The following is a 24,317-nucleotide window of genomic DNA, read 5'->3' as shown; positions in this document are numbered from 1 at the left end:
AGACAAGAAACAGGGAAATGGCTAGTCTGTCTCTGTACAAAGGTTAAAAAAAAGTACACCCATCAGGACATCTAAAGCTACTAACTAGGATGTTATATCTCGTTAACTTAGACTAAGATTGACTTTACAGTCATTCCAACTATACACAACAGTGCGCATAGAATGAAATTGTGTTGCTACTGGCTCCAGTAGCAGTAAAATACAAAAGCAAAAGTGTCAGAATGGTAAGTTTTAGTCACGGATTGCCTGGCTGCCACATTGTAATGACTAGACTCCAGGATATAATGTGTTAATTAGTAGGGGTGGGGATATTAGAGATATTTTGTGTGGCAATATTGTATCATTATATGAACACCATGTATCTTTTTTGTGTAAATGATCAATATTCTAAATACAAATCAAACTTTTGGCAGCCCACTAGAACAATATAAACAATTGGTAATTCCATCCAGTAGATACAGTTTTTGCAATAATAATGACCAAACTGAGATGAACAGACGTTACCTATTACATAGTTAGCAGTTAAAAAAAAGTAATAAATTGCAATGTATCTCAATATGTTATCGCAATACTCAGCATATTAAGCATAATGCCAATACTGTATTGTGGGGCCTCTGATGGTTCCCACACCTATTAATTAGTGAGCTTTACATGTGCAGGGAGGTGACCTCTGTTACCTCTGGACAGAGTCAGGTGAGCTGTTTCTCCCTGTTTCCAATCTTTATGCTAAACTAAGGTAACTGGCAGCTGGCTGCAGCTTCATATCTAACATAAAGACACGAGAGTGGTATTAATTTTTTATCTAACTCTCATAAAGAGGGTGAAAAAGTGTATTTCCTAAAATGAAAAACTTTTATGTGGCAGAGTTTTTCCTGCATGAACTTTTTCATGCCTTCCAGGTTTAAGCCAGTGCCAAAGAAAAATTTCCAGTGCACAAATTATACAAATTTTAAATGAAAATAGCAATTCAAATCCTCTCCAAATGTGTTTAATAGCAATTTAACAAACAGTTAAACATACAGAATGTAAACTTAAAAAACAAATGTCTTTGACTTCTAGCAGTCAACTCTCTTTTCATCCAGAAATGCTATATGTAATACATGTGGTTGGATAAGCCAGTGCTCTGTATTCTTGTGATTCCTCTTTAGAAAAAAAATTGAATTACAACTGCAGCATCCTTTTTGCATCATGTCCTGACTCCTGCACCCCTTATGTTTATCAGAGTATTTCCAGTAGGTGAGAAAAAGTCCAACACGACAGTCTCCTGTTGTGTGCTACATGTGTGACAGCAGAACACCAGAAAATATCTGGACCTGATTCTCTGGACATTATAAAATTGACTGACATTGACTGCCTCCAATCTTCCAACCCCACACCCCTCTCCCTCAAACTAATTTCCTTCCCACCTTACAACTTTGTAATAAAACTATTTTTATAACCAGTTTTGTCAACTGGGGTTTCATTTACTCAAGCATAATAGAAATTTTTGTGTATAAAATGGTAAAAAAAAATAACAGGAAAATGCATACATATGTGCCAAATAAGGCAATACTGACTCATTGTCTTCACTGTACGCAGACTGATCATGCTGTCATGCAAAGGCAACCCCCTTTTTGAGCCAGGAGCGTGTTGTTGCTGTAATCATAGCAGTCTTTCCTGTATATTCCAAGTAATGGTGTCTATTGGCATCCAGTCACAGTAATATACACACACAATATAGAAATTCATATAAAGCTTACCATATACAAATATATATAAAATATTTTTAAGAGGCACCTGGAATCTTTTTCATTATTATCAGATTTTATTTGGTCCATATTTCAAATTATTATGGAGCTACATTACAGCATTCTTAACAGATAACATGCAGTAGTACTTCATTACTAACTTGTGTTTGAAGAATGTGCTTTTTGGCTTGTATCTAAGTAAAAAAACAAGAAAAGAGAAAAGTATTTAATTAATTTTAATTGGCAAAATATTCTATCAACAAATGCTGATATATAAATTCAGTACTCTGTGATAAAAAAAAATAACAGGAAGCTGAAGTGATATGGGCTCCTTTTTGATGTTTTCGTTTCAAGACATCCTCCTGTCTGCTATTCTCATTATCCCCATCATCACAGTCACCATCAGTGGCAGCATGGCGAAAAGTCAGAGAAATTAACAGCTGTTTAATCTATAACCTCCGAGCACTTATTAAACGAATAGAATATTCTGCTCCTTCTCTGTTCATCCATCACATCTGATAGTAAATCTGTCAGAGCGTGATTCCTTTGCTGTTGCTGTGCCCGACCAGTGTTTCACATTAACGGACGTTCAGTGGGTAAATTTGACAGCGCCTGATGAAATACTGCTATAATAATGTCATGACATTTCAACTATATGTATTTTCACAGCGGTAAACAGTCATTATGAGCCCATGACCTTTGGGTGCAGTGCTTTTGGACCAAAACAAATGTCATCATAATAGTAAACTCCTGCCGCCTCCTCCTCTAAAATCCCACAGAGGGAGACGTAGATATTTGATATGTTCTGAGGTAAGCACAACAGTCTGACATTTTAAATGTTGCTCTATACTTAACTTCAATGGCCACTTGTCATTAACAACAGCACAAGAAAAGACACTTCATTCCTGAGAAACATGGTTATTGGCACAATAATACAAAAGAAAGGGTAGCAGCAAGTTACAAACTGGTGGTTAATAGACACAAAAAAAGTTGTGGAAGTGTTGCCCTCATGATTCAAAAACCTGATGAAACTCAAACTGAAAAGTCTGACTAAACATCCCTTTAAAACATGGGATTAAGAGCTAGAAGGAATTTGTAGAAGCATGAAAGAGAGAGAAGTGAAAACATTGCATTGCACTAGAATTAAATTTAGAAGAAGAAAAGGATTTGATACAAAGAATTAAAACGAAATAACTCCAATGACTCAGGACGAAGGGCAAAGAAGCACAGATGAGACAGGGATATATTTACTTGTAGGCCGACATCATGATTATCAGGAGTAATGAGCTTAAGGCAATATTTTGATTACGACGTTTAACAAGTTTGAGGAAACACAACTTCCTAAATAACCAAGCTTAATAAGATTCATCTTATAATTAGTCTACATCCCTGACTGCACAACAGAGGAGGCGAGAACAGCAACACGCAAGCTCATACAATAAATCCTGTGATATCAGGATCACAGCTCCATCACATCTCGATTAAATGTGTTGATCAACCTTGGCTTTTCCTCCTGACATTGTCAGTTTGATCAATAACACTTCAATTCATTTTCCCAAAGTTATCAGGCTCACCCAGCTTGAAATATTACTGTTACTGAAGGATAATGACTTATCAAGACATGTTTTGTTTTTTTTATAGATTTTCAGTAAGCACTGACAAACATATGTGACATATGTAGTGGTGTAGTGGAGAATATATGCAAGTATATGAGGTAAATCCATCTCTTTTTCTGGCTGTTTAAACTATACTCACCTATCAGCCAAAAAGCTTAATCTCTTGATCTTAAACAGTTAGAAGTTGGCAATAGCAACAATTTTAAATAACTTCTTCTTTTCTCTTTTAATATATATATATTTTAATTTCCTTTCTTTCCTTTAACTGAATGGCTGAGGTTTTGTTTTGTTTTTTTCAGGGCTAACATATATGGAGAGTTTTTTTTCTTTGTACTGCCTAAACTAACAATGGTGGCTGTCAGTGTGTCAAAAAATATATCCAAAGATGCTATACAGAACTTTTGGGTGAAAGTCGTCATCAGAAGCTATGCCGTGGTGTTAGCGTTAGCCAGCTTTTGCTTTCTTTGTAACATTAAAGTTAACATTAATGGTTTTCAAATGGGTGGGCTTACTTAAGCTAACGTTACCTCGCAAAGTTTGCTAAAGGTAACGTCATACAAGATATAGCATATGAGGTTACATATACTTTTCACTTTGCAGCAAATTTTGCCAACACTATGCTGCTTTACCTTAGAACAAATGTAGACATCCTTGTTTGTTTAGGCTTTCAGGATACCTCGTAACAGTGTTGCGTATACCCCATGCACATCGTTTGATCTTTTTATAAGTTAAAATTTCATCAATTTAAATAAAATATCAGGAAAATCAAAATTTCTGATCCTTTTCTATGGAGGTCTATGGGCAGGATAACATGGTGCATTGTGTAGCTGCACAAAATGTGATTGGCTTGTGTCGTTCGGGAGCTAGGTCAATAGGAAAATTTCATGACTCTCAGAGTCATGATTACAGTCCGTGAACCTAATCCTAGCCTATGCCATATAATGTGAATATAGAGCTGAGGAAAATCTTTTTCAGGTTTACATTTTGTGTACTATGGAGCTGGGGAAAATAGGGCCCTTGGAGAGCACATATGTAGAAATGGCGAACATAGGACCCTTTGTCATGTTTTCATTATGTGCCATATAAATCTGGGGGAATAAGCCCACACCAGTGCTGTACTGGCAAAACCTGTGAGAGTACTGAACAGAGAAAACCTTTCTTCTATTGCTCATAATTTTCCCTTCCATGTATAAGAGGAAGAATGTGTTAGGTCTTCTTTAAAAAATGACATTGTCTCACTTTAATGTTTAATTAACTGTTCAGCTGTGTCGGGTTGAACACAATGTAGGAGGACAAAATATGTGAAATTCCAGGACCTATAAATCCTTTGTGACATAAATAAAGAATAAAACAATATTTAAACCCACAGCCAGTGTGCTTTATGTAAGATAACACTGTAATTTTAGCTTTCCAGGCCAACCGCAAACATGCTAGTAGATTAGCTTGTTAGCTTTAGTACTACCCCAACCATATAGAATCCCAGTAATGACCCATAAAGCCCGGAAATGAATTAGTATTTCAGCATCTTCGGTTCCCTGGTTTCAAAGTTAGTATGTTTGTTGAATGGGTTTGTATATGTGTAAAATGTGTCAGTAAATATCCCACTCACAAACTTTGAAGCTTTTATGTGTCTTAAAAAAGGTGGTCACCAAGAAGTTGCTTAATGACACTACAGAACATCATCACACCGAACCGCCTTGTAGCAGTGGTGATGTGAACATTGTGACTAACAATATTTTTTTACTTCGGTCAATAACATTTAGGCTTCAGAAAACCTGAAAGTGTTGTTCATTTGTGAAGATTATCTTGCTGAACACAACTTGTAAGCATCATCAACATTTGTTTACCATGGAGCTTATTTTCTGCAATGATTCAAAATCCAATGGAAAAATCCCATATGCTTTTTGACAGGGGAATCAGGGCGATGTTAGCCTCCTGGCTGACCTACAGAAAAACTTTATCCCTAGAGCACTGCAACTGCCTTTGTTTTGTAACTGTCCCCAACATTAATTTGTAAAATGATTTGCTGACTCCACTTGAATTAGACAAAGGAGTTAACATGAATCTAAATAGAAATAGAAGTTCTACTGTTGTATAGGCTAAAGATTATTTAGCATTTGTGAGAACCTGGCCAAAAAACAGTATCATGATAGGAAAAGACAGAAAAAGGGGGTTAGAAAGAGAAACTCTGCTGGTGTTCGTACCGTTCGGTTGGTGCAGATGGGCGTGAAGGCGTTGGTTCCACAGGTGAACAGCCTGTTCCCATTCACCAGCAGCACCCTGATGTAGTTCTGGCACTCCTCCTGTGGAAACACACCAGCAAACAGTTAGCCACAACTCCATTATCTATTCATCGACAAGCAGCAGCATTAGGCAGAGGGACGAAATTACACTTTATGCCAATAAATGAGACAAACACCTGCAACGGCGGGAGGGCTACTCTAAAACGTGACCAAGCTTGACAGAGTCAAATCAAGGCTAATGCTCGCATGGCTCAGCCACGTCACATCTTAATTCAACAGGGACGAGATTAGAGAGGGATCTGGATGAGGTGGAGAACAGATAAATGCAGCAGGCGTGGGAGAGGACCACTCAGGATTGGTTTAAAAAATTGCCTCAGCTTTGTTGACTGGTCAAAAAGTGAAATTAAAGTGTAGCCTCTCATATGCTTCATTAAAGCACGTTTCTTTTTGGGCTGCTCTCTACATTAATCAATCCAAACCACTTTTCTCTAAATTATGGTGAAGTACACGTTCACCACTCTTTTCTTGGCTTGCTCCTCCTCTGAGGTTTTGGCCTGGGTTTCTAGCAAACCGCTCAGCACTTGGTTAAAAGCGCACGGCGAATACAGCGGGACAGACGTGGTGAATGATTGATTGAATGATTGATTGCCGCTCATGAACTCTTCACGTTGCCGTCGGGCTTTCGTGCAGGTTTACTGGGGATTTCCATCAACAAAACTCGGAGCAAATGAAACAACAGCAGTCAGTATTCATGTCAGAGAGTGGCATTTGTTTTTGTCCTAGGACAAGGTAATAAACTTATAGGGTCCCCTCCATCTGAAAGGGGCCACGGCTGGGTTGGGACCCTCGTAGAAATTTAACACCCTGTAAATCTGGTAGTGTCTGAGTCACTCGAGGTGCCCAGGGCGACACCACCTCCCCCTCCTCTCCCTCTCGAGGGTCTGATTTAGGAGTGGAGGGCACAGTAGGAAAGATGGAGGGAAGAGGAGAGGAAAGACTTTTATTCCCCCCTATCAAGATGAAGGTTGACTCATAAAACAACTCGTTTCCTGGTGCTAAGCACAGCCTAAGTATGTGTGTATGTGGTCATGCGTGTTCAAAACTGTGTGTGTAGTAAAACTTGTTATGTATGTCTATATATCTGTGCTGATTGTACAGCTTGTTGTGTACTGTATATGTGTGCACAGGGGCGCAGGAGTTGGGGGGGTGGTTGTAAGGGGTCTGTATAATTCAATTCTTCTTTGCAGCTTGTGTCTACAGTAAATAACGGCATATTTAATATTTGCCCAGCCTAACAGTCTTGACTTGTTTACGAAAACTTCCTGACAAATGTTCCACGTCCGTACTGTAATACAGAGGCTGTTATGCTTGGCTCTCGCATTATAAAACAAAACAGAGGCAGCAATCAAGTCCTGTCAAGTCAATTTAACTCTCCTTTCTTCTCCCGGTTGAAATAAATCAAATACACAAGAGAAGAGCGGACGCGTGCAATGGGAAAAAAAAATACAATCACTTGTAAATTCACTCAAAGCACAGGCACGGTATCTGTGTAATAGCTTAAGCGATGGTATATTGCTGTGCGCTGAGCTAGGTAATAAACCATCGAAAGCCCTGTCAACCGCAGGAGAATGAAGTCTTTTAATGCTATTCTTAGTGTACATCACAGCAGCTGATCCTCAGAAGGGAACAGTGAGCAAAACAATTCGACTCTGGGAGACAGCAGCGACTCTCAAGGACTGAGGTAGCTTTGGTCTGTAATTCACAACAGCTATCTTGTGCTGGCCAGCCCGTGCATGCCTATTATGGGTCCCTAACCACCTTTCACAGGAGGATAAATACACAGCGGTGCACACACACACACAGGGATCAGGGCTGGGCAGTTCACCTTCAAGTCAAGTTCAGCTCGAAAGCAGCTGTTTAGACAGGAGTATGCCAGTTAACCACATACAAAAACATACGCTCCTGCACCAAAAGAAACTACAGAAAAACAATAGGAACTCCCATTATGCAAGGCCTTTAAATAAGTGGTTGGGGAAGCTTTTAACTTCACGACATGTTGATTTATAACCTTTTTGAGGATAATCCCATGTAGAAAGCAGGAATTCCCAGTGAGACTGTATGTTAAGAATAAAGAGCTCCATGTTGCTTTCAGGCTTCAATATGTTTCATCATAACTTCGCTTCTTTTTTTGCGTGTGCTATTTGATGTGTTCTCTGAAGCTGATTCAACACTGCCTGTAAAAATGAAGGGAGATCAGTGATTTGTGTCTTTAAGATTACATTTTGTCTCACCGTTATGCGGCACTGATTCACTGGTGGGAAAGTCCGACATCTGGGGCCTTCAGTTCCACTGGCAGACAGCGTTCATTCGTGTGTTATTTTTGTAGATAACCAAAGCCACAGGAAAAAATGTCGAACAGTCATAAGTAGTTTTGAAGGCTGCAGCTTTGCAATTTAGGAAAGTGTTCAGCAGTGGTGGAGGTTTGCTTTCTTGTTAGTAGTTGCTTTGTTGTACAATTATTTTGTAAAAGTAAATTTTCCCAATTCTTTCAGGGAACTAGATGGAGCTTTGTCATATCTGAGAAATTAACCCTTGTGATTTCATCAAGGTCATTTTGGGTTTAATCTCTATAAACAGATATCGCCATATGTACGCAGAATAACGCACAAGATTTTGATAGTGCAAGCATCTTTTTTTTCTGTTGTCAGTACGAGTAAAGGTCGGAATCACCAGTGGCCCCCTGATACAATACTGTCAGGATACTTAAGTTACAATACCATATCATTGTAATTAAATGTATTGCAATATGTCAAGTATTGCGATAACATATATTGCAATAACAAATATTACGATATATAGTGTTTTGTTACCTTTTTTCAACTTCATATTACGGAAAAAATGTAAAAGATAACTTTTTAGTCTGTTCATCTTACTTCAATCTTTCAGTCGATTTTATTACAGCAACATGTATCTAGTGTACTAAAAAGGCAGTCAGTTTCTTTATTGTAAGCCACCATAAGTGTAATTTGTATATTAAATATTAATAAATTATACCATGTATGGATACAATATTGCCAAAACAATATGCTGTACTGATTTTCCCCCCACCCCTAAGTCCAAGTAGTACTGATCAAATACATTTTAACACCAGCTAAACAGTCTGCATGGAGACCAAAAGAGGCAGTCTCAGAACCTGTTAGCTATCATCTGACAACATCTTAAGCTGTATTACCTTGTTCTTTTTTATCTGCATTCATATGCAGCTATCTGTTTCTAAAGATTAGCCAAAACAAGTGGCCATGAAAGAGAAAATCTTGACCTGGATATTTGATGGCTAGAACCCCTTTTAGCCATGTTGGCAGCATGGCTTGAGGAATGGCAGTGTCAGCCGGTGGTTTGGTCAATCCCCTGACTACCTTAAACATTTTTGTTTGTTGAATACTTTGTTTTATGAACCAACCTGCAAAACCAGTGACATATCATTCTTAGCTGTATTTTGTGTTCTGCACAAACATTAGCTTGCTACACTCTAAACTAAGATGATGCCATGTTAAACATAGACATCAGTATGTTATCTCTGAGCTTTTGAGTATGCTGACATTAGCATTTAGCACCTTATATAGATCTGCTAGATTGGCTGTAGACTCTTGCATTACAAAAAAGGTGTGGAGTGTGAAATATGTTGGCATTTTCCAAACGCAGAGAGTCTAACAAAGATTTTATTTAGTTGCATCGTGGGAAGCGTAGGTTGTAGGGTTTTTGTTTAATCAAATACTAAATATCCCTTTCACTGACTTTATTAAAACAAATATATCTTGCATTGACTGCAAAGTATCATGAAGTACACCTTTTACTGATGACAGGATGTTTTTTTTGGGTTGTTGTTTTTTTTTACAATATGACACTAAAACCTGTTTTGCCTGAATATGGTGACAAGTGTCTGATAAAGCAATATAAAAGCGTGACATTTGAAATGCTCAGACATCACTTAAACTCACCTCAGATTTTCCACGGCTGAAGCAGGCTCCCTTGGTAAACTCATCACAGTGCCACTCAGCCTCCTGCGGAGAGAGAGAAAAGCAGCACAAGGCTCCAATAAACCATCAAGAAGAAGCAAACATCAAAAACATTTGGCGCCATGTCACCATGAACCACTTTAAAAAGCACTCAGGGAACCCAAACAAAACAATGTCTGACTCTCAACTATGGCAAAAATCCAACCTTTTTGAAGTCAATTTGATGTGTGACTTAGTCTGAGATAGCAGGGGCAATAAAAATGCCAGAGTAGACATGAAAACATAGTAACAGAAATGTGATAGAAAATTATACTGTAATAAGGTAGACACGCTGACTGATGCACTGATTTCTGGTTGCTGACTATTCTTTGACTTGAGTGGGAGGAGTGGATTAGAACATAGGCGAACAGTAAATGAATTTGAATTTTACATCACTGTACTCTCAATCCCAAAATGCTCACATACACACACAGTTGTTTTTTTTTCAAGTTTATAAAACATGGTAAATACAGACACAGAATCCAATTAAGGTGCATACCAAGCTGAGACCTCTCGAAACGAGTGACACGTCTGAGCAGAGCTGAATGCCCGATTTGATTTATGTGTGAGGGAAAAGAGGCATCTTAAGACATAACACGCGAGTCCCCAGAGTAGGATGTCAGCGTGATTTACATGTAAGGCAGAAACAGAGGGGCGCCTTTTACATTTTACTACAAGAGGGAGAGGAGTGCGGAGATAAAACCTCGACTCGTCTGCTTCGAGGGTGAAGACACCAGCGTGCTCCAATTTCTGCCGTTTAATTTCAGCGTGACCTCAGGGGGGCTTTCTCATTGATAAAAGTTCTCGATTCATGAAATGAGTGTTGGCCTCAGGACAGCACCGGGCCACTAAGACACTCGTGCTCGTGACAGGCCGAATTAGCCATCACCGCCACCAGCTCCGTGTGACTGGCACAGAGAGGAATACTTATCAGAAAAACTGGCTGGTGCAATATTACTCTTAACATTAAGTAATGAAAAGTCTCTAAAAGTATTCAACTTCTTTTCTGGCTACAGAGACACAGGTTTCCTGCAGCAATAACCTGGCGAGTGGCCAGAGGCACAGGAATTCATTCTCAGTGGGAATATAGTAAATATCGCTAACTGAAAGAGAATATTAGATTTCACCTTGGTATCAGGGCTTTTTTATGCCAGGACAAGAGGGGAAACGAAAGCTGAGCCCCCCTCAGCACTTAGGAGAACTTCTTTCATTTCCTCTTTGAGAAGGCTCTTGGAGTTTCCTCTGTGTGTTTTATGACAATGCTTCCCGCCTCACTCGCCTTTGGGAGGCCTAGAAACACCCGTATGTACACACATAAATGCACACATAGGCAGTTCACTGTAAAATCCCATAAGATGATCTTACTTTTAAAAAATATAGGAAACCAATGGCTTTGAAAAATATAAGCAAATATAACTATTAGACTTAATTTATATATACTTTGTATCTAATTGCTAAGTTTTTTTAAAAATGTAGTTATTTTTACTTAATTGTGTGAAGTTGTAGCAACTGTGCCATATATCTGTACTCTGCTGGCTGCAAATGAGTCAGTCATATTTGCATACTCTTAATTATGTTTAAAAAACAATACTTGCAGATCTCCTAACTTCATCATTAGCTAAAACCTCTTTGTTATGATCAAGTTCAGACCAAGCTTGATTTATGGAAGTTGTATACATATAAAGGCACAAGGTAAATTCATTTGTCATTCTTAAGTTCCAAGAACATCAAAAGATTAAGTAAATACAGCTAAATTTTAAGTAAACATAACAATTAGATATAAAGTAGGGCTGTCTGCATTAATGCATTAATCGCGATGCAATAAAGGTCTGTAATTAACACGTTAGTTTTCTTTAATCATGTTAATTGCTGGCTGACTTTACTGTTCTTAAGAGGCTGTACGGGCTGAGTTTTGAAGAGAGAGTGATGATAACGGGCATCATATGAAATGAAAAAACCTAAGAAATAGAACGGTGCCAACCGTGTAATGCTAGTCTCTGAGTGAGTGGGTGGAACAATTTCTAGGCTAAATTTTGTTGATGAAAAATCAGCATGGTCATTTCACAGGGGTCCCTTGGCCTCTGACCGCCAGATATCTGAATAAAAATGGGCTCTACTTGAACCCATAAGTCTCCCCTTTACAGACATCGTCACTTTATGCTAGTCCCATGCAGTTTTCTTGCTGCCATTTGACTCCTAATCAAGACAATCTTGTCAACATGGACTTCAAAACTGTTCTGAAATGCCAAATAATGGCACTGAAAACATTTGATGAAATTCAGTGATTAATCACCATTAAATTAATTAATTAATTGTCTAAGAGTCCTAATACAAAGTAAACATAAACTGAGATTAATAGTTATATTTACTTTTCTTTTTCAAAGCAATCGTTTTCCAAGATTATTTTAAGTAAGATCAACTTGTCAGATTTTACAGTGTAACAGGAGGGAGCTTAGAGAGAGAGAGAGAGAGCTTGGGGTGTGGGGTACTATTCAGGGAGGATAAGATATGGAGTATTAATGTGAGCCGGCTTCTCCTGCTCTTCGCTGTGTGTGTGTGTGTATGTGTGTGTCAGTTCACATTCCAGGCCAAAGCGGGCTATTCTGGGGCCACGCAGCCACAAACCACACACATCAGCACAAGCGGCACAGCCTGCACACACAGCACCACAGCGTGTCCCAGCTGAATTGAATGTAGGCGCTCAAAAGTGCTTTCACTAATCGCAGGGGGTGGAGGGTAGGGGGAAACCTGTTAATGGCCCGAAACCTCCCTCACTCATGTTCAGGGAAAAAATCAATCATAATACGATGCAAAATTACAACTTGAGATCACATTAATGAGAGCAAAGTGGTTGCTTTTATCACTACGGAGCGATTATGTGATTTATCGTCATCTGAAATAGTTCAAAGCAGATTTTCAGAGTCGTATATATTCCTATTACATCTTTAAGACATCAACTTTATGAGCGCTGATGTCTATGAGCCTGTAAGTGGGGGATGTGCTGGCATCATTGACCACTAAAGCCACCCTATCTGACTACCCTGCCTCAAATGGTCCAGAGTAAAGAACAGAATCACAGCCATGCAAAGGCAAGTGCCGGTGTCATTAAGAAACATTAAAAGCTCATTAACATGCTTTTGTTCAGCCACTGTGCTCCTAAGATGAATGTGTCTTGAACCGAAATATGTCTGGAATGCGCCGTCGTTAAATAATAATTCTTGGCTTTATCAGAGGAAGCTGCGTTACAAAGACCATTTTCTGTGCCTTTGTCACCTAGAAGAAACTGAAATAGAGACTTAGAGAGGAAACAAAGAAGATGAGAGAATAAGAGGGGACCAGGATTAAATTTAGTGAGCTGAGCGTGGTGGCGAATTGGCCTGAAAGGAAAATAAATATCCATCATGGCACTGTAATCATCTCTGGAGAAAAGCAACCATTGGATGTTGTGGAGAAGGCAGCGATACACAGCTGTTAAAGGATAATTATAGTTTATTACAACTATTTATTTTCATCATTTTCATTGGGCATGATAACATTGTACTCACCAAAGTATGTAAACCAGAAAGATTTGGAAACAACTGATACTAGTACAATGAAGTCCAACATGATAATCAGATTGTGAGCCAGAAGTTTATCAAGATTGTCTCAACCAAGCAAGTAGTGGGGACGTCTTTCCAAATGCAGCCAACCCCTGACGTCCCCCTTCTCCCCTGAAGCAAGCGTGTGTGCAAAAATCAACTCATGTCTGTGTAGGGGAGCAGAGAGAAAGGCATTTTTAAAAGTCTCTGTGTGTTCAGCTCTCTGTACTTTTGTAGTGTCTAATTAAATCTCTGTGGTTTGAAGTTTAGCTTCTCTTCTGCATCTCTGCTCGTACTCTCAGATATCTGCTTCATTTTATTGTTGCACGTTCGCTTTCAGTTGTATATGAGGTGCTGCCTTATTTTGCTGTTTTACAATAAATAGCTTTTACATAACAAAATAACAGGGTACTTCTATAATGAAGAATATATGAGAAATTTAATGTGTTAATTACTGTATTAGCAGAACTTTGTTTGTGGCTACCAATACCGCAGGGAGAAAGTTACAATCAGAAACAGCCACAGTGAGATGTTAGATGAAGGGCTGCATACAAAAGGCTTTTACTGCACTTCTGCAAACAGCTCACTTCCAACAGGTACACTTCTTTGCAGCCAATAACAGACGACCTTTGCTGCTTTAAAATCTTCATCAATCCAAGACAACGCATTATCACGTAAAGACACATCTATAGGGGGGTAGTCCAGTGGTAATGAAGATGCAAATCCCTGTCACAAGGAGTCAGACTGAGTCAACATTTCTAGGATTTTAGGACATTTCTAGGATTTCTGGACATTTCTAGGATTTTAGGACATTAGGGGTTTGCTAGGACCTCTGTCTGGGGGTGCAAGGGATCCTCTACTGGCACTTCTTTTAATAAACAAGCTCTATTTTGATACTATACCCTGACACTATACTAAAAGTACAGAAATAATTCTTGTGTGAATCTCAATATTTTTATTGGGAATTAGAAAATGAACAGGGGTCTACCAGGCACCTTATCAGGGGCCTGCAGGCTATCGGTAGAGTATCACTGATGTTCGATATCGACCTGGAAATAGAAAGGACTTTGTTGTCTTTTTATTCCAGAACATGACCAATGATTGAATGATATCTCCATCACCTTTGTTTGCAATTCCTGGACTGTTTGAGTATTTCCTTTTTAAAAGTAAACCGGACCAGTCGAAAACTGAAAGAATATATCCCCTTCACATTGGTTCGATTCAGGAACTGGACCTTTAGGTGTGAATCGCCCTAAGAAAGAGGCAGAGGGATTTGAAACAGTTGGTAGCAGTAATTTGTTGCGTTAGGGAGGCTGAAGAAGAAATTCCTAAGATGGTATGTCCCATGTGTCCGCCCTCTCCACTGTCCCCTGTAATGGGTGCAATCCTCAGAGATGAACCATTGTGCTCAGGCCTCTTGTCAGCCCTCACACTGAGGGGCTATTGTCACTATGAGGTGGGTTCAGGACAGATACCAAGGGAGAGAGTGGGCAGCGAGAGAGATAGACAGAGACAGAGGAGAGGACAGAAAAAGGAAAATATGGAACAAACTGATAGAAAAAACAACAAAGAGAGTCCAACTTAGGAGTCAGCCAGAACAACGGAGACAGTGTGGGCAGAGAGAAGTAGTCAGTGAAATGAATGAGGGAGTGAGGCGCAGAATTCCAAAACACCACTGTTTCCAGACATGATACTGAATATATTTTGCATAAAGAGGGTCCGGAGAACGCACTCGATGCTGACAGCTGTCTAGCTCTATGAAACGACTGGCTGTGTGTCTCATTACAAGGGGACGGCGGGGTGAGAGTGAGAGCTGGACAAATCCTGCCGGGGAAATCTAATCTGTCTTATGAATAGCTGATATTGCCTTTTGATGTGCTGGCACAATATTTACTATTCAGACTGATGTCTGCTGATGTAAGCTGCTGAAAGATTTACACGTGAAATTGGTCTTGATGTTATGTCTCGCCGAGTGTGTCGGGCTGAGTCACTACACGTATCATCATATGCCATGAAAAGATAAGTTGGTTGTAGTGACCCCCTGCAACGCCTCTTACTACTTGCTTAAACATGGCATCAAAGTCCATGATATCACTAAGCGTGCTGGTATCTCCAATCCCACTGATGCGATTCACTCTGTGCATGTAAATGGCCGAGTTAGTGGGCTCTAGTAATTGAATTAGCAATGCTTCCAGAGCTATGGAGGACAGTTTCTGTAAGCCGCTGATTAGCAGGGCTAATTGTCTGTCTGACGAAGCGTAATTGCAAGAGGCAGGCCCATGAAATACAACATGTGTGACTGGGAGAGAGCCTTTTGTTTTCTTTGGAGTCTCCTCTCCTTCGGAACGGCACAACAATACGAGAGGAAGTGAAGAAAAATGGAAGCACAATATACATCTCAACACCATACAGTGACTGTTGCCAGGGGGAGTTGTTATGGATAGTGTTTTCATAGGAGAGGCTACAGTGAATATCCCCTATTTTTCTCCTCCTCTGGTGCTGTATCGAATGGTGAACAATGCCACTGATCCTCCTCACCCCAGTGCTTATTGACTAATGCTATGCCACAGTGTTTCTGTTGAAACTCCGTCTCAGTGTCTGCATCCTGTTTCGATTTAGCATGGAAACAGCAAGCTAATATTGGATTCTTACAGGAGGAGGTGTTTTTTTTATTTTTAATTTCTTCTTACATTAGCATGTTGTGAATTCACAAGCTCTTATTGTGCCTGCAAATTAGATACTTCAGTTATCAGGACCAGCATGAAAAGTGCGTGGCTTGCTAATAGACCAGGTGTGCAAGGGTAAAGACGGAGCTAACACGGGAAGTGGGGATCACTACATTAGGGTATTCAACGCTGACAAAGGTCATTATTTGAGGAGATCACGGGCAGAAAGAAACACAAGGCTGAGGGGTACATCGAGCTGGTTTGGCCATTCATCAGCCCTGGCAGCACAATGGGAAATTGAACACAATGCAAATGCAGAAGGGCCAATTCATCAGTGTTTGTCCCCTCTCTGCAGTGGGCCACGGAGGCTGGATAACAGTGATGCCAGCGTTGATTTGCCTGTACAAAGTTGGCAGCAGACGAGAGCAGGGAGCTGAATGACGGATAGAGGGGGTAGGAGGACAATACCAAACAGATAGGAGATAAGAAGTGGGATTCACCTGTAGATGGAAGAAAGATATTGCGCTTTTTGGCTGCTGTTTTCAAAGACAGTTCTTTAGCTGCATTCATTCTAAAAGACTCATTATTTGTGCATGCTGCAGAGTTAAGTCCCTGTCTTTTTTTTTTTTAACTTGAGCTGCACAAGTTTGAAAGTGGAGCAAGGAGGAAAGTATCCACCTTTTGTTCTTGACAGTATTTTCCAGATCAGTGAGGATGAGGGTAGAGGTTGACAGGGGGGAGGAAGGCCTCCTCAGGCTGTTGAGACACTGCAGAAAAAAAACTATAAGTGCCCGATATTAACTCCAATCAAGGCCACAGGGAGGGCTGACTCATGTTTCAGCGCCTGATTCCCATCTCAACCCCCTGATTGCCATTCAGCTCGAGTACATGCTGGCAAGTTCATGTACAGTCAGGTGGAAGATTTTCTCTTTATGGTTCTAAAAGTGTCCTCCTGTTGTGTAAATAGTCCCTTAGACAAACCTGTATATAAAGCCCTTTTCACACACTGCAAAGCTAAAATTATCCACGCATTACCCGGGAGATCTGAAGATGAGAACACAACTGTCCAAAGCAGTTGGATTGGCCATTTAATGTCAGATTCAGTTCATGTGTGAATACAGCAGGTAATGGTCCAAAAATTCATGGCAAGTGGGTAAGTGGGCATGCTGATGATGTGTCTATCATGTGGCTTGCATGAAACTGGAAGAAAACAAACACCTGAGGGTGAAGAAATAGAGTCATTTACATGAAGACGGCAATAAAAAAAGAATAAATGGAGAGATGACTAGATTTGGGAATTTTCCGTCGGTAAGAGCATAAGGCGATATTGTCAGACAAAGTCAAGGAATGGCAAAGGACTGTGTTGTTTATGACAAAACTACTAAAAACCAAAACTGGCTACATGACTGCAATGTAATCTGCGCCAGGTCCTGCCTCCTGCTTGCCACCCCTCGCCTAAACCGAACGAGTATTTCCAGCAGGTAAGACCTCTTCTGATATCTCTTGTGTGCTACATGTGTGAAAGGGAAACTCTAGACAATGTTTGGACCTGACTGTCTGGATATTGTCCAGAGTTCACCTGAGAAAATGGTTTAAGGCTCCATGTTCACTAAAGTTGTTTTTTTTTTCAGCCGAAAACACCAAACGCTCCTGGTAGTGTTTGAGAACACTTTGGAGGTGCAGCATTTTTTTTAGTTGGTTGCGTCTCGTTGCTATGATACATAATATGGACGGAAATGAGCATGGTGGCACAAGCTGGACTACTTGCTTTGAATAAAGGGAAGGCTGAAGCATACAGGAAGAACACGAGATAAGCATAACAAGTGGGCTTGTCTGTGAAGAGGAGACTCATGGGTACCCACAGAACCCATTTTCATTCAGATATCTTGAGGTCAGAGGTCAAGGGACTCCTGTGAGATGATCATACTGTGTTTCTATTACCAAAATTTTGCCTAACTGTGGAGCTTTATTTAGCCCCCTTCCTGAGAAGCTAGTACGACAGGGTTGGTACCACAGGATTTTAATTCTTCTAGTTTCATATAATACCAGTATCATCAGTCTCACTCAAAACTCACCCTGGTACAGCCTCTCAAGAACAGGAACGTCAGCTGGCAACTAATGTCAAAAAACAAAAAAATTAACTAGTTAATCCTGACTCACGTGTTAACGCTGACAGCCCTGCTTTATATCTAATTGTTATGTTTACTTAAAATTTAGCTGCAGTTACTTAATCTTTAGATGTTGTTGTTTGTAAAAAAGAGTGAAATTACTTGCTTTGTAAAGAGATAACTGAATATATAAATATGACTGACTATTTGCAGAATACATATGTATAGCACACTAAACTTGGTTCACTGAAGTTGCAAAAACTTAGAAAGACTGATTTAATTAAACTTCACAAAGTTAAGTAAAACTAACTAAATTGTACATAAACACTTAGATATGAAGTAAACAAAGTAAATGAAGATTTGTAGTTACATTTACTTATATTTTTCAAGGCAGTGGGTTTCCTAGATTTTTTTAAAAGTAACATCTGCCAATACACAAGAACAGATGAACTGACAGCAATTAGTGCAGCATTTTTACCCAAGGTCGAACATTTTTCAACTCTTGGCGCTCAGTAAAAAAACAGCCAACCGGCAGCACTCAGCTCAGAATACACGCTCAGCGCCTCGTCCCTCTGTTGGTGTTTATTGTGTAGCACAAATACACAGTGCTCCTATTGCAAAGCATTTTTTAAAAGGTCTCTGCAGGCCTCACAAAAAAACTTTGGTGGACATGGCCCCCAAGTGACTGAACCCTTTCCACTCCCAGGACTTACTGAAGAACAAATATGAGGGGTGGCTGCGAAAAGGGCAGTGAAAGCGTAGAAGTTCACAGATGGCTTGACATCAACTCTTTTAACAAAGGTCCCCTCTATCTACAGCTTCTGATGTTCTCGGCTTTCTTTTTATTTTTTTTATTACCTCCAAGCTAGGAGGGCATTTACTGAGCAGATTATGGTTGCTGGGCTCAGGCTCTATCGATCTGTGAGTCTCAACTCGATATGTGCAATAGAGTGAGTTAGACCAGTGGTGTTTAGCTACCACCCTAAGTGTCACTACACTCTAAACCCTCCATAATACAATCGTAAGACTACTGAGTATTCAGAGTTTATCCTCTGCCTTGCACAATGCTTGAAAACAACTCATAACAACAACCAAGGGCAGGGGAAGTGGGTGGGATTAATTTTGCCTTCACGCAGCAGAAGACCTTGTCTGTTGTTTTCATAAATGTTTCATGCATGCACATACGCGATGAGATCAGCCCGTCATCGATCATATGGTAATTATATCCACCTCTTTAGCGTATTATAGGCTGTTTGTATTACAGCGACTCTAAGCCTTGTGCTCTGTCAAAACCATACACAGCCCGACTCTTAGCGCTGCCAGCCATGCAAGAACAAATCACTGCCACTGGGCATTATCTGACATGGCTGATGCATGGGGATGGGGTGAAATCACAAAGACAAGCGTAGGTGTAGCTTTTAGCTTGTTTTCCTTCTGCCGGAAAGGAAAAAAAAAGAACCTCATGCAACTCTTTTGAACGGTGGTGCAACCGAAATAAAACGCGCTGAGCTGCTAACGACTGTTTGTGCTCAAACTTTCTTTGTTCACTCTGACACTCTCAGCCCCACATTCCCTTGTAAATCTATTTGATCAATCAGCAATGCATGTAATGTGAGTGGAGCAATGGTGCCAAAGGGGAAATTCATTCAAGTCTTTCATATCCAACAACAATAAGACTGACAAATATATGTAAACCCAGCCACAGAGGCAACCAAATCTCTGTGCAATTAATCTCCCGTTTCATGCCAGGATGAATACGTAGGAAGGAGAAAAAAGATTTTCAGAGGGAGGTGAATAGAAGACTAGCACTTCAGCAGTTGAACTTCGCCTTCCCATCGACTCTAGAGCCCTGGTCCAATCAAATGCAAAGCAGGCACTAGTGCACAGGTCATCTTAAACTGGCGCCAGGCCTTGGCAGGGAATTTCCAGATCCTATTCTCTTAAGAGAAGATGTCTTGGAGATGAGGGGTTGATTGGGTCGGTGGAATCTCCTAGCGCAGCCTAGCGCAGGATGAAATAAAGAAGGAGGGATGATTGGGTGCATGGATGGCACAGAGCATTTTTTAAAAAGCATCTGTGTCCCAGTGAGCGGCCACAAAAGACCGGCTCTGCATGAATCCTCGTCTCCCTCCGTGGGGGGTTTCTTCCCTCTGTCTGTGCGCTGTCTCACTGCTCCCAGATTCCTTTGTACGTGCTGCCCTCCGCTCCCTCCCATCCAACAAATTCAGTCTTGCCTCTCCTTTTCGTCGGACCGTTTTTCTCATTTTCACTTTCCAGGCGGATTTATATCAACAGCACCCCCCCCTTACTCTCCCTTTTGTTCCATCCAACCATGCTTGCTCCACTGTTTCTCCTCACCTCATCCTCTCCTGTGGTTTTCCAGGGTGTAAAAGGCAAACATCAAGAGTTGTCAAACCATCAAAGACGCCTTGCTGCTACCACCTAGAAATAAACCCCTCGATATGTCAATGTTTGTATGGGAGCTCAGCAGGTCACAAAATGCTTAGCTCCGCAGGGGGGGATGTGGGCTCATGCAAGTGTAATGAAAGAAAGAAAAATGAGGGGATGCAGGAAGAAAATTAGAATGACAACACATGGGAGAGAGGGATTGAACGTCAGACTGAAAAAAAAGAATAATTGCTACCTTAAGCAAACTTCTAGTTATGCATGTTTGGTGCAAATTTTACAACATGTTACCATCGGCAGAACTCTAGCCCTGAAGTAAGCATTCTTTAATTTCTGTTTTTCAGATCATTTGATTCTCTCTCTACCTCGAGAAGAACCAAAAATCGTGTTAAAGAAATTGCACAAGATGTTAATACCCTAGTAAATGTGGAAAAGTACAGCTCTAGAGTATATGTATCAAATACAGTTTCAAATTGGATTTAAACACGCAGGGTATTTACGCTGTCTACACTTTAAATCATGACTCTTTCCTTGCGTCTGTGTATCAACCCACAGCGCCGTCGACCGAACCCACTGTCACTCCACCGGATGGGAAGTTGTTGTGACATCTGAAATGCTAAACCATTTTACTGTAACAGCTTTAAGTTGTGGGAGCTGGCAGCACACTACGACTATAGCGCGGAGTTTGTTTGGACGCAGGCAGCGCTCTGGATGCCTGTGCCAGCGTGACTGTAAGAGCAGACACAGTGAGCACATATTCACTCAGAAAAGTAGGTGAATCAGACTGAGGGAGAATCAGAAAGACAGAGCAAGAGAGAATTAACACTCACCTGGATCAGTGTCAGGTCTTCCAAATTGAGTCTGAAGAGGTGATTTCTGTGAAAAAAAGGAAGCATGTGAGCTGATGGAGACATTTTCTCTAAATAAACCAAAATGTGTGGATTTCTCAGCATCTCCAAGGCTAAAGCTCTGTACAGTTTTTATCTGTGTTCACTCTGTAGTTCTTTCATCTTCACTCTGCTACCCATAGTGCAACTAGTACAAAGGGATTTCCCCCTCCAAAAGGGACCATACAGACTTAAACTGCTTTAACAGCAAGTTGGGGGTGAAAAAGGTTCAGAAGATTTCAACACACTTAAAAGAGTTTTTTTTTTTTATTACTGATGTAGCACTGCACTTCAATAACATTGTCAAAACTCATGATAGACAGTTTAAAAAATGATTAAAACTGATGCAGCAAAACCAGAGATCATGTCTTTTTACTCATTCTTCTTCCTTGCGAAAATCTGGCACCTGCATTACCCACAATCAACCGAATGGCCAGAGTAAATGTTGGCATTGTACATTTCTGCAAACCATTATGTTGAATTGTTGTTTCATGTGCGGCAGATATGTTGAAAACTTGCATTTACTTATGCTTATGTTGCTTATGTTTCAATTTTCAATATTATGTTGTGACAGCCCTGTGGTTCACATGGTTAGGTTAAGGCACAAAAGCACAATACTACTTTTATTGCCCTAAACATGGCTGACAGTGTCTGAATGTGCCATCAAAAAAACACAGTTTTGTAACCACAAAGATGGCTAAAAATGTCACAATATGTCATTAAAATATACCTGTTTTTTCTTTAGAAACTCAGCTGGAAATATCCCAACATGTTGTTAAAAAATATGCAGTTTTGTCACCACAAACATGGTTGGAAACATCCCAACTTTCTATTAAAAATATGGTTACACTAAATAAAACAATATTTGTTTGTTTGTTTTTTCGCCATAAATAGGGCCAAAATACTCTTTAAAAAATCAAGTTTTGTTGCCATAACCACAACTGGAAATGTACCAACTTATGGTTGAAAAAAATAGCCGTTTTTGTTGTTTGCTGGTCACAAACACTGGTATGCTGCTGTCTGCTGCTGATCATCCACCATTCCTTCCTCCTGCTGGTAAGTTCATGTTATCTGAATTACATCACTTTAAAAATGTTGATGTGATTTGTATGAAATGTACAAATGTAACATATCTGTGGTTTGCAGAAATGTACAATACTGACATTTAATCCTGGTGACTTGTAGTTCACATCTTTCACATAAGCAGTAGTACTCCCCAAGACCTGTAACAGACTTTGATTTGTAAAATTGGTGGAGTTTCTGTCTGAAGATTTCTCCTCTCAGAAGTTATATTTGACCCTTTCATTGGTGGCAAAAGGAGTTGTTAGAGTTTGACAGGGTACTGGGGACCAGATTTCTATGGATGTTTAGATTCAACCACTGCAGGAAATGATGGACCTCTAGGCTTCCTCAGCTCATAATTAGGAGACAAGAAAGACTGGATAAAGAAGCACTAAAAAGTTTTACAGTACGCTCCTGTCTCTGGAGCTTTGTCTATATGTGAAACAGGGACAGAGAAAGAAAGAAAATCAAAGCCTGGCGGTGAAACTTCACTCTAATAAGTGCCTATGCCGCTTTGCCTGAGGCCTTTTAAATTTGCACAGCACAAACAAAACGGTTTCATTGGCATTTACAACTTTTCAAGAAACATTAGGTTCTAATGAATGTCCCCTCAAGAGGAATATTCAGTATATTGACTAACGATGTCTCGGGCTGTCTACTAAAACCATTATACACCATTACCAGAATACGATCACATGAAAGCTGACAATTAGGACTAAAAGCATTATTTATTGTGATTTTTTTCCCCTTTGAGACTTCTGTATTATCCATATTTTGTAGTTTTCATTCCATGGGGCAATCATGATCCAAGATTACTGTTAGTCTATGCCAGCAAAAGAAAATTGTTTTAAACATTTGGTAAGTTTAGTGCAATTGACAGCAAATACCTTATTTAGATATCAACCCAAATGATTTTTTTTTTAATATTGCTTAAAAAACAATTTCTTTCTTGCAACAGCTTTCACAATGAGCCATAATGTGTTTTTCTCTTTCATATCAGCAATCATTTTCAAAGAGCAAGCATTGTTTTGTTTTGTTTTTTTCACATTAAAGTAGATATCTAATTTCGGGGCTCAAATTTTAAAGCATGTTCACGCGCGCGCGCGCACACACACACACACACACACAAACACTTTTTCTGTGATCTATCAATCTCCTGAAGAGTGGCTATCAGCCAGGTCTCAGTGTGGCCGCGGCCCCCTGTTTTACTGTATTGATATTTGCATCGATCCCTCTTTCCTTCCATTATCACTCATACTTCTAACCCAGCCTGCAGCCATCCATCCAGCAACACAACACCTTTCACAGCGAGACACTCGGCAGTCATCAAGTTGGAACAGAGAATTGAACTGAATCTCTCATTTCATTCCTTTGAGCGCTCCAAAGACCATGTGTTGGTGGAATTGTGTGGGTAAAAATAAAAGATTGCAAGCACAAAAACATTGTGTGCCTGTTACATTATCACAATATTGCGAGCAGTTTAACTGAGAATCCACTCGCCTCTGTGACCTTTGCTCTTCTTCTGTCCCCACACACACACACCATCCCTGATTAGCTATTTCCATCTGAGTTTCCTGGGGTGCATTAGTAAATTCCCTGGGCTCACTTTGATTCTGTTTGTTGTGCTGTTCACCTTCCTGCTGGCTCCTCTGTTATCTCTTGTTCACATTGTGGTGAGTGTTTCTCTCTATTGACAACTAAGCCATTAAGAGAAGTGCAGAGCGCACTTCATCTGGAATCGGCTGGAGACTCACACAGCGTGAATGTATACACCCATCATACACACACGCATGCACACAAACATTCACAAACATATTAAAGAACACACGGCACATGCTTTAACAATTATTCACATGTAGGCACGAACATACACAAAAACACACTGTTACAAGCAGAATTGTTTGTTAATGAATGCAATTGCTTTCCCATTCAGTGTCTCAGTCACAAAGATACAGCAAACACATACACA

At 40.1% G+C, this 24,317-nt stretch overlaps 1 protein-coding gene across 2 annotated transcripts in view; it reads right to left on the bottom strand.

Annotated features, from left to right (window-relative positions):
* The window catches only part of sema5a (sema domain, seven thrombospondin repeats (type 1 and type 1-like), transmembrane domain (TM) and short cytoplasmic domain, (semaphorin) 5A), a 146,949-nt gene that overhangs the window by 70,735 nt on the left and 51,897 nt on the right, over positions 1 to 24,317 (bottom strand). For both annotated transcript variants that reach the window (XR_015775375.1, XM_042510744.2), the window contains exons 4-6: positions 21,230 to 21,275; positions 9,585 to 9,647; positions 5,548 to 5,646 (exon numbers count right to left, since the gene is read on the bottom strand). Coding sequence is in view for 1 of the 2 variants with exons in the window: in XM_042510744.2 (XP_042366678.1) it covers positions 5,548 to 5,646; positions 9,585 to 9,647; positions 21,230 to 21,275 (208 nt within the window). In the remaining variant the exon portion in view is untranslated. The remainder of the gene's footprint in view (positions 1 to 5,547; positions 5,647 to 9,584; positions 9,648 to 21,229; positions 21,276 to 24,317) is intronic.

Source organism: Plectropomus leopardus, chromosome 21 (assembly GCF_026936395.1).
Source record: "Plectropomus leopardus strain MGB_pleo_1.0 chromosome 21, ASM2693639v1, whole genome shotgun sequence".
NCBI lineage: Eukaryota > Metazoa > Chordata > Actinopteri > Perciformes > Serranidae > Plectropomus > Plectropomus leopardus.
This window is presented reverse-complemented; position numbering and strand designations above follow the sequence as displayed.